Source organism: Salvia splendens, chromosome 20 (assembly GCF_004379255.2).
Source record: "Salvia splendens isolate huo1 chromosome 20, SspV2, whole genome shotgun sequence".
Classification (NCBI taxonomy): Eukaryota; Viridiplantae; Streptophyta; class Magnoliopsida; order Lamiales; family Lamiaceae; genus Salvia; species Salvia splendens.
The window spans coordinates 18,510,668-18,522,396 of NC_056051.1; the positions used below are offsets into that span (position 1 = coordinate 18,510,668).

At 45.4% G+C, this 11,729-nt stretch overlaps 1 protein-coding gene across 1 annotated transcript; it reads left to right on the plus strand.

The window, feature by feature from the left end:
* The first annotated feature begins 5,356 nt into the window (after positions 1-5,356).
* On the plus strand, positions 5,357-6,532 carry LOC121781599. The gene has a single exon (XM_042179325.1). The coding sequence runs from the start codon at positions 5,357-5,359 to the stop codon at positions 6,530-6,532; it is 1,176 nt and encodes a 391-aa protein (XP_042035259.1).
* Positions 6,533-11,729: the final 5,197 nt, after the last annotated feature.

The window sequence follows — 11,729 nt, forward strand, 5'->3', positions numbered from 1 at the left end:
CTTGGATGATCATAGAGAGTTAGTTCACCCACTGCTAGAGAGACTAAGATACCGGAGGTGGACGGTTGACCTCACTGACGACGTGGTAGAAGAGATGAAGATGTTCGACTCCAAGAGGCTCCAGGACGCCTACCGCACAAAGGATGACAAAAGCAAACAACTCAAGAGTGGGAAGGTACTTCATCTCCCCTCTTTGGATGAATTGGAGGCTCGTGAATCCTTTCTCGCCTTTTGCGTGCGTTGGATATTGGATGGCTGTTGGAGAATGAGGTTATGAATATCCCGGTCAAGCTGGCCAAAGCATTTTTCTCGAGTTTTCGATTTAAAGTCACCACTGATCTGGACGAGGAATGCATCAGTTTTCGGTTGTTTGGGAGTGATATTAAGCTGAGTATAATCAAATGGACGGTGAGGATGGGTATGTGTACTTTGGAAGAGGCGTTGAGTTCGGAGTGGCGGAATAGAGAGAGGGGAATTTCACGCAGACATGTGGAGTTTGAACCCCAAGAGGCATGGGGGGAGTTAACCCACCCAGCTTCGGGAGAGTTCCTGTGACGCCCCGAGTTTTTAATCCTCCTAACTGGATTAAGTCGGATCATTAGCTCGATTAATTCTCATTTAGAGGGCGTAGAATTTCCATTTGTATTATCCGGCGTTGGAACAAATAAAGCTTATTGAAAGAATTTGAGTACAAAGAAGAGTTTCAAGCACAAAAGTAAATTGGATACTTTCATTCGAGAAAAGTGAGTACATACAATTTACTTTACATCCATTGCTAAATGAAGAAAATACTACACCACTCTTTGAGCTACAAATTCAAGAATTATACAAGAATGGAAGAGACATCACATATCTACACTACATCCTAGATCCTATCAACTCTAGTAAGGACTAGAAGCTAACTATTTTGACATGAGGATCAAGTAGCTTCAAGAAGGAATCTCTTTTCTCCTTCTCTCTCGATTCTCCCTCCATGTAGCTCCAAGAAGAGGCAGCCCCTGTACTTACAAAATTAAAACAAATTGGGGTTAGTTTAGAACTCACGAAATAGTGAAAGGGAAATAGGGGAAGGGTGACTTAGCTTAAGGGGAAGACGGCCCGGAGATTTCCGCGGGGCAGCTGCAGGCCGCGGCTGGGGAAGGAGAAAAGAGGGGACGCCTCCTCTCCACCGCTGATTTCGCCGAGGAGGAGAGCGCTCGCCGGAGGGCGTTCGACGGAGGGAGATGACTCGAGTCCGCCGGCGACGCAGGCGAGGCGCGATCTTGCCGAAAGGAGACGCTTCGGTCGTGAACTCGGCGGTAGACGCCGCTGATCTTCCTTCGATTTCGAGCATGCAGGAATTAGGGATCTGGTTTGAAGAAGAAAAAAAAAAGAGAGGAGAGAGAGATTGACGGGCAGAATGGGAGTATGGATTTGTGGAATGGATTTTGGAGAAATACCGATGGAGGAGGGAGTGCATATGGGCTTCATTTTTTTTTATTTGGGCCGAATTAATTCTAGTTGTGGGCCTCCAATTTTAAATGGGAAGTGGGCTGTCTCACTGGGGAATAAATCGAGAATGGAAAATCTTAAGTGGAGGCTTGGCCGAAAATTAATTAGGAAGCATGGGTTGTCTCCAATTAAAATATGGACCGAAGGATTTTATTGGAGTGGGCCACTTATTTAAATTAGTGGACTTGGGAAATTAATATTGTGGAGTGGAATTAATTTAAGGAATTAAGCTTGGAGCTTAGTTAATTAATTCTCGAATAAATTACTAAGTTCTCGAAAATGAAAAATATTAAGGCGGAGAAGCGAGGGTCGACCGGCGTCGCCCCGTGACGCCATGGGCGGCCTTAAGAGGTCTTAAGAAGCCTTAAGAAAAAGCCGAAGAAAAAAGGAATTTACGGAGGGATTTTAAGAATCCATAACTATTGAGAAAATAGAATTTCTCCAAGGGAAGTAAAGAAAATGATTAAGTGCTGCAGAGCAGTAAAGCCGAGTTAGGATTTAAAGAGAAATCCTATAAGCTGAGACTAAGAGATATATGCTATCCTGTAGGATGCATGCATTCTTTTTCAGAGAAATAGTTCAAGTGCTAATTAGCGTGTTACGCTATTTATTTTCAAGGGAGAAAATATTCAAGGGCAAGTGAGGCCTCACGAGGAATTTAAGTGAAGATAAGCACACGAGGTGGGCTTTCTGTTAATATCCAGCACTATAGTGTGGATATAAAGCAAATGTTTTGAAGTTATGAAATATCTTTTCTGAAAAAAGAAAATGTGATCATCTCTGTTAAAGTTGTTGTCATGCCATAAAATATTTGTTTTTGAGATCTGTCTAATAAGGCTATATGCCGAGACTTTTGGCGATGCCAAAAGGTTTAGTAACGAATTCGGTTCCCAATAGGACCGCAAATCATATTCGGAATAAAGTGCACAAGAGCTGTGAGCCATCCTAGAGAGAGGTTGGCCGGCGAGGGTGTTCGTTGAAGGTGGCCACCTTCACGGCACTCTAGTTTCTCAGACATGGCAGAATACAAAAGAACTTAGACTGATCAGTCGGACTTTTAAGATCACAAAAGAATTTAGTATGCTCGGGCCTTTTAAAAAAAACCCTCGGTTGATACTATGGATGGGTGACAACTTATATTGTATGTTTTGTTTTCGGCACGTGTTCACTGAGTACTCCTGTACTCAGCCTTGCATGTATTTATAAACGTGCAGGTTGAACGTCAACATGGAGAAAAGATTGATCGGAGTCGATGCTATTAAATAAGCTTGTGCATTTCTCGACGATTCGTGTCTCCATACACGAAGTCGTTCAGAGGGACCTATTCTGCTGTGTTTTGTTGAATGAGAATAGTAATGTCTCATCATTGAACTCTGATTCAGTTGACATGTCAATCACTTTATTTTGAGAATTGTATCGAATACTTGACTGCTATTTTGATAATATCATATTTGGCCTTTGATAAGTTCTTCAGATTTTACCCCTTTTCTATCCCCGCTTCTTTAATCCCCCATTAGTCGCGAATCACCCATTCTTGTTATCCTTAACGAGAATTGGGTCGTGACAGAGTGGTATCAGAGCCACAGTTTTCCTTCTTACTCTGATATCCACACACTCCTTCAGTCAAGATCTAGACTTGTTCGCTAGATCCTTCCAAGCAATCGACTCGATCAATGCTCCAGGACGTTCAACCAAGTTGAAAGTTGAAAGAGAAAGAAAATTTCGAAATAACCACACAAAGTGCGACGAGGATGCCCACCTCGTAAGGCAAAGGGGAAAGGACTAAGAAAGGATAAGTACTTTCCTAAAGGATGTAGTTCAAACTGGAACTACAAGGGATAAACCGTAAATCCTCTTATTGCTTTTCCGAGCAATTTATTTTCAGAATGATAGCAAGACAAAGTTGAGTATGAAAGTGTGAGCCAAGGAAACACAGTTTCACCAGAAAATCCGACGCCCAGTGCATAAGAGCACAAGAAGGGCAACTGTTGAGATAGAAAGACAAGGAACGGTGCTATAAGGAAATAGCACAAGATGGATCCTCACGGTGACCAAGTCACTCGTTTAAATCCAAAGAACTTGGTGTTCTTCACCACAAAAGCCTTATGGAACAATAGTTTGAGATGAGAACTTAGTCTGGTGACGTTAGATCACGCAGTATAGTGGCTCTAGAGGATGACCCCTTAGACTCGCATGCATCGCTTTACGTTGTGCTTTCGCGTTCTGTTCTCTTGCGTAGCCTTCTCTGACTCGGATCCACCCTCGTGCAGATGGAGGGACAGGACCCGGCCAGACCTACGCTTGATGCTTATGAGAGTTTGGCAGAGTATCTGCTCCGCACATACCGATCCTATCGCCCGATTTATGGAAAGGGCATACTACCGATCTTGAGTAGATTCTCCGTGCTGTGGGAAAGGACCCACCAGTACGGTACATCTGAGCTCGGCGGCATCCACCAGTTTGTCTCTGTACTCCCCGATGAGTAGAGGGTTTGGGCCGCTTGGATGTCGAGTAGCTACATCTACAGGAGGGTCGACACACAGGAGATGATTGGAGATTTCCGTGGCTTCATATCCTTCATCTTCCTACAGTACGTTCACTTCCAGGACGTTCCGCCTGTTGCGGAGGGTGACTTTCCACCGCCCCCGCTACAGTGGAGCATGTCGACCCCTCCTGAGGGAAGCACCTAGGGCCGCCACGATCACGAGGCGGGGTCGTCCCGACAGCCAGGGACGCAGGAGCCAGAGAGGGCTATGAACGACCCAGAGGGGCGGGGCAAGGCCCCGATGGTAGTCACTGATAGGGATGAGAGTCTGGGAGAGGTCCGAGTGACTCGCGTCATGGTAGCTCAGGAGAGGGCCCCGGAGATGGAGAGACAGGCAGTCGAGGGACCTGAGCCACCACCAGCTCACCTTTGGGTGGAGGACTTCCGTGCCAGGTTCCGCCGGCAGTCAGAGGAGATGATGGCTTGGCTACAGGCCATCCGCGCTGAGATGGAGCTAGAGGAGGTCCTCTTCCCCATAGTCGCAGCTCCACCCCCAACACCCGAGGACATGCCGGGGGCAGTGCCCGAGGACCCTATCCTGGTGCTGGATAGTGATGATGACTTTGAGGAGAGTTCGGGAGTGAGCTCTCTAGGATCTGATGAGGAGTGGTAGGAGGATTGTACCATCAGAAACGTCTTAGTATGATGTCGTTCTGATGTAGTGTTTTCTTTTGGAGATTTCAGTGGACTACTTTTGATTAGCACGTAAGGCCCAAGCTGTTAGAAGGGCAGTGGCTAAGTACTTTTGGTGATGTTCCGTAGTACCGGGACTTCGTGATACATACTTGGATGTGCGTTCTTTTGTAAAAAGGACCTTTCGAGGCAAACTTCTACGATGATGTACTCGATTTGCGATATATATGAAATCTCGTTATCTTGAAAAGCAGTGTTCATTTATGTCTTGGAATTCCACGATTCTGTTTAGCCATCATGAATGTTGAATATTTATTAAAGGAATCTCATAAACCACCAGGATGCCACCGCGGAGAGTTGGCAGGCCACGAGGACAAGCCCAAAACAACCTTCCAATCTATGAAGGGGAAATGCAAGAAGAGTGGAATGAAATAACACCACCTCCATCACCAATTCCACCCCCACCACCACCCCAACCACAAGACCGTCGGGTCGAAGAAATGTTTCTGAGACAGAACCCCACCAACATTTAACGGGTTGAGAGACCCAATAGTGGCAGAAACATGGATCCGTGCACTAGAACACATATTTGACTTCTTACACTGCACGGACCAGGAGCGGTTGTCCTGTGTGACTTTCCAGCTAATTGGACCCGCAGATTTTTGGTGGGAAGCAAGGAAAAAGACTATGGGACCAGTACAGGTAGGAGAAATGACTTGGGAGGAATTTAAAACTGAGACCTATGAAAAGTATATTCCCAAGAGCTACAGGAAGAAAAAGGAGGTTGAATTCTATCATCTGAAGCAAGGACGAATATCGGTAACAGACTATGACCGAATGTTCTGTGAGATGGCACGGTACGCCCCGGATCAGGTAGATACCGATGCCAAGATGGCTGAGAAATTCTATACTGGTTTGAGACATGAGATACGCATGTCGCTGGCTAGCCACGGAGGACTGTCCTACACTGAGGCTCTGGGACGAGCACTGGACATAGAGACAGCCATGCCAGGGGAAAAGACTGCCCCAGCTATGAACCCTACTCAGTCCCAAGCACCTAGGGACAAGAGAAAGTGGGAAGGACCACAAACTCAATCTGATTCAAAAAGGAGAGGATATGGACCAAGCAGGCCACAATATGGCGGATACCAAGCTAACCCTGGATCATTCAAAGGGAATGCGGCAGGACCCAGTCCGTGTCCTATATGCAACAGGCTGCATAGCGGCATCTGCAAGACAGGAGCTGATACATGCTTCAATTGCGGAAGAACTGGGCACTTTGCTAAGAATTGCCCAAGCAAGAACCCAGGGACGGGAGCAAAACCTCACCCGTCAGCTCAGCGCCCGCAACTGCGCGCAATGAATGTCCAGGATGGATCAAATTCACAGCAGATACCAAGGAATCAGCAGCAGAGGCCGAAACTCCCAACACAGGCTCGAGCTTATGCAATGGGGCAGAAGCAGCCCGAGCTGAACCAGGGAAATTTGGCAGGCATGGGTAAGCTTTTCAACACACCCGTTATGCTTCTGTTTGATACTGGTGCTTCGCATTCTTTTATATCTGCTCATTGCGTAACTACTCTGAAACTCGATACAAAAGAATCTGAACATAGGATGGAAGTAGTTTCCCCAGTAGGAGGACGGATAGAAATATCTCGTACTTGCTCGAACTTAGAAATCACTCTGGGCGAACTTAAGGTTGTGGAAAACAACCTCAGTGTTATGATTATGTGGGACATAGATATAATCTTAGGGATGGACTGGCTGGCTGAAAACCATGCCACCATCTTATGCAAGGAAAGACAAATTTCCTTTAGAAACCCCGAAGGAGAAACTACTCGCTTTCATGGAATCTCCATGTGAACCCGAAAGTCTGTAATCTCAATGCTGCAAGCCAGCAAGTTGATAAACAAGGGATGTCTGGCATACCTTGTTTACCTGAACAAAGAAGAGAAAGAGGAGAGAAAATTGGAGGGAGTCGAGATCGCTCGTGAATTCCCAGATGTGTTCCCTGATACTCTGCCTGGTCTACCGCCACACAGACAAGTGGAATTCACGATAGATCTAGAACCAGGATCCGCCCTGGTGTCGAAAGCACCATATCGAATGGCTCCAAAGGAACTGGATGAACTAAAGGTACAGTTGCAAGAACTCCTAGACCTGGGATTCATCAGACCCAGCGTCTCACCATGGGGAGCACCTGTACTGTTCGTCAAAAAGAAAGACGGAACCATGAGAATGTGTGTAGATTACCGAGAGCTTAACAAGTTGACTCTCAAGAACAAGTACCCGTTACCCAGGATCGATGATCTGTTTCATCAGCTCAAGGGAGCCAGTGTGTTCTCCAAAATGGACCTGAAGTCAGGGTATGACCAACTGAAAATTAAGCCAGAGAATGTGCCCAAGACGGCCTTTCGAACCAGATACGGTCACTATGAATTTACTGTGGTGCCATTTGGACTAACGAATGCACCAGCAGTATTCATGGATTTGATGAACCGCGTTTTCCATCCATATCTCGACAAATTTGTTCTAGTGTTTATTAACGATGTGTTGATATACTCTAAGAATAAAAAGGAACACGAGGAACACCTACGGCTTGCCCTAGAAACACTACGGGCAGAAAAGTTGTACGCCAAATTCAGCAAGTACGAATTTTGGCTCAAGGAGGTGAATTTTCTCGGACATATTGTGACAGCAGAAGGAATCCGAGTGGATCCTGCTAAAGTAGAAGCAGTACGGAATTGGAAGGCGCCAACAACGCCTAACGAGATCCGAAGTTTCCTCGGACTAGCTGGCTACTATAGAAGGTTTATTGAGGGATTTTCAAAAATTGCCAGGCCGATGACTCAGCAACTCAAGAAGGGAACCAAAGTCTCATGGTCTCCCGAGTGCGAGGAAAACTTCCAGCTACTAAAGGAGAAATTGACCAGTGCACCCGTACTAGCAGTCCCCGAATCAGGGACGGATTACGTTGTCTATACGGATGCTTCCAAAAGTGGACTTGGGTGTGTGTTGATGCAGAATGGGAAGGTGATTGCATATGCATCACGGCAGCTCAGACCACACGAGCTCAATTACCCAACACACGACCTAGAACTAGCAGCAGTGGTTCACGCGCTGAAAATTTGGAGACACCATCTATATGGAGTTAGGTGTGAGATTTTCACGGACCACAAGAGCCTCAAATACTTCTTCGAGCAAAAGGACTTGAACATGAGACAGAGAAGATAGCTCGAACTTGTAAAAGATTACGACTGTGGCATAAACTACCACCCGGGCAAGGCTAACGTCGTGGCAGACGCGTTGAGCCGTAAAAGTCAGCACCAATTAGTAGTCCTGTTCACCCAGGAAGAAGAACTGCTAAGAGAATTTTACAAAATGAGTTTGGAGATGGTGCAAGCACCCGAAACGACGGAAAGTATAATTTCAACTCTAGTAGTTGTTCCCGATTTAAGGGCCAGGATTGTGGAAGCCCAGACACGGGACGAGACTCTAGAGAAATGGCGTTTGAAATCGAGAGCAGGCCAACAAGAGAAATTCCAGGAGGAGGCGGACAATGCGCTCCTGTTTGAAGGGAGACTGTGTGTGCCCAACCAAGAGGAGCTCAGAAATGAGATAATGAGCGAGGCGCTCGATACCCCATACACCGCCCACCCAGGGAGTACAAAAATGTATGAGGATCTAAAGAAAAAATTCTGGTGGGACGGCATGAAGAGAGATATAGCTTCCTACGTCGAGAGGTGTCTTACCTGTCAACAAGTTAAGGCACTACACCAGCGACCATATGGAAAAGTTACAGCCGTTGGAAATTCCCGAGTGGAAATGGGAACACATAGCCATGGATTTTGTCACGGGACTGCCAAAGTCTCAGAGAGGAAATACTGCAATTTGGGTGATAGTTGATCGTCTCACTAAGAGCGCTCACTTTATACCAATCCCTATCACATACGGATCAGAGAAGTTAGCCCAGTTATACGTGAAGGAAATCATTCGCCTACTGGGCGTACCGGCAACGATCACGTCGGATAGATATGCCAAATTCACATCTCAATTTTGGAAAAGCTTACAGAAAGAACTGGGGACACAATTGAATTTTAGCACAGCATTCCACCCACAGACCGACGGACAGTCAGAAAGAACAATTCAGACACTCGAGGCATGCTGAGAGCAGTAGTGCTCGATAGAGGAAGCAATTGGGAACAAGTACTGCCACTAATAGAGTTTGCCTACAACAATAGCTACCAGGCAACGATTGATATGGCTCCGTACGAAGCACTGTACGGGAGAAAGTGTAGATCACCCCTCTATTGGGACGAGGTCGGTGAGAGGAAAATTTTGGGTCCGGAAGTAATCGAGAAAATGATAGAAATTGTCAGAAAGATCAGAGAAAGAATCAAAGAGGCTCAGGACAGACAGAAGTCCTATGCGGATGTCCGACGGACTGATTTGCAGTTTAATGTGGGGGATAAAGTTTTCTTAAAAGTATCACCCTCAAAGGGGATAGCCAAATTTGGAGTCAAGGGAAAACTCCGACCCCGATATATAGGACCGTATGAGATTCTAGAAGCAGTTGGACCAGTGGCTTATCGATTGGCGTTACCACCAAGCTTTGGAAACGTTCACAACGTTTTCCATGTATCACAGCTTAGGAAATACGTGTTTAATCCGAAGCATGTGGTTCATCAGGAAGAAATGATATTAAACCCGGATTTGAGCTATGAGGAAAAGCCGAAGGCAATTCTGGACAGAAAAGTGTAGCAATTAAGAAATAAATCCATCCCGCCAGTGAAGGTACTATGGGAACACCACGGGCAGGAAGAGGCCACGTGGGAGTTAGAGAATAAAATGAGGGAGCGATATCCCGAGCTGTTCAAGTAAAGCCGTACAAATTTCGGGATGAAATTTCATTTAAGGAGGGTGGAATGTGACGCCCCGAGTTTTTAATCCTCCTAATTGGATTAAGTCGGATTATTAGCTCGATTAATTCTCGTTTAGAAGGCGTAGAATTTCCATTTGTATTATCCGGCATTGGAACAAATCAAGCTTATTGAAAGAATTTGAGTACAAAGAAGAGTTTCGAGCACAAAAGTAAATTGGATAATTTCATTTGAGAAAAGTGAGTACATACAATTTACTTTACATCCATTGCTAAATGAAGAAAATACTACACCACTCTTTGAGCTACAAATTCAAGAATAATACAAGAATGGAAGAGACATCACATATCTACATCCTATCAACTCTAGTAAGGACTAGAAGCTAACTATTTTGACATGAGGATCAAGTAGCTTCAAGAAGGAATCCCTTTTCTCCTTCTCTCTCGATTCTCCCTCCATGTAGCTCCAAGAAGAGGCAGCCCCTGTACCTACAAAATTACAACAAATTGGGGTTAGTTTAGAACTCACGAAATAGTGAAAGGGAAATAGGGGAAGGGTGACTTAGCTTAAGGGGAAGACGGCCCGGAGATTTCCGCGGGGCAGCTGCAGGCCGCGGCTGGGGAAGGAGAAAGGAGGCGACGCCTCCTCTCCACCGCTGATTTCGCCGAGGAGAAGAGCGCTCGCCGGAGGGCGTTCGACGGAGGGAGCTGACGCAAGTCCGCCAGCGACGCAGGAGAGGCGCGATCTCGCCGAAGGGAGACGCTCCGGTCGTGAACTCGGATGTGGACGCCGCTGATCTTCCTTCGATTTTGAGCATGCAGGAATTAGGGATCTGGTTTGAAGAAGAAAAAAAAAAGAGAGGAGAGAGAGATTGACGGGCAGAATGGAAGTATGGATTTGGGGAATGGATTTTAGAGAAATACCGATGGAGGAGGGAGTGCATATGGGCTTCATTTTTTTTTATTTGGGCCGAATTAATTCTAGTTGTGGGCCTCTAATTTTAAATGGGAAGTGGGCTGTCTCACTGGGGAATAAATCGAGAATGGGCCATCTTAAGTGGAGGCTGGGCCGAAAATTAATTAGGAAGCATGGGTTGTCTCCAATTAAAATATGGGCCGAAGGATTTTATTGGAGTGGGCCACTTGTTTAAATTAGTGGACTTGGGAAATTAATATTGTGGAGTGGAATTAATTTAAGGAATTAAGCTTGGAGCTTAGTTAATTAATTCTCGAATAAATTACTATGTTCCCGAAAATGAAAAATATTAAGGCAGAGAAGCGAGGGTCGACCGGCGTCGCCCCGCGACACCATGGGCGGCCTTAAGAGGTCTTAAGAAGCCTTAAGAAAAAGCCAAAGAAAAAAAAAGAATTTACAGAGGGATTTTAAGAATCCATAACTATTGAGAAAATAGAATTTCTCCAAGGGAAGTAAAGAAAATGATTAAGTGTTGCAGAGCAGTAAATCCGAGTTAGGATTTAAAGAGAAATCCTATGAGCCGAGACTAAGAGATAGATGCTATCATGTAGGATGCATACATTCTTTTTCAGAGAAATAGTTGAAGTGCTAATTAGCGTGTTACGCTGTTTATTTTCAAGGGAGAAAATATTCAAGGGCAAGTGAGGCCACACGAGGAATTTTAAGTGAAGATAAGCACACGAGGTGGGCTTTCTGTTAATATCCAGCACTATAGTGTGGATATAAAGCAAATGTTTTGAAGTTATGAAATATCTTTTCTGAAAAAAGAAAATGTGATCATCTCTGTTAAAGTTGTTGTCATGCCATAAAATATTTGTTTTTGAGACCTGTCTGATAAGGCTATATGCCGAGACTTTTGGCGATGCCAAAAGGTTTAGTAACGAATTCGGTTCCCAATAGGACCGCAAATCCTATTCGGAATAAAGTGCACAAGAGCTGCGAGCCATCCTAGAGAGAGGTTGGCCGGCGAGGGTGTTCGTTGAAGGTGGCCACCTTCACGGCACACTAGTTTCTCAGACATGGCAGAATACAAAAGAACTTAGACTGATCAGTCGGACTTTTAAGATCACAAAAGAATTTAGTATGCTCGGGCCTTTTAAGAAAAACCCCCGGGTGATACTATGGATGGGTGACAACTTATATTGTATATTTTATTTTCGGCACGTGTTCACTGAGTACTCATGTACTCAGCCTTGCATGTATTT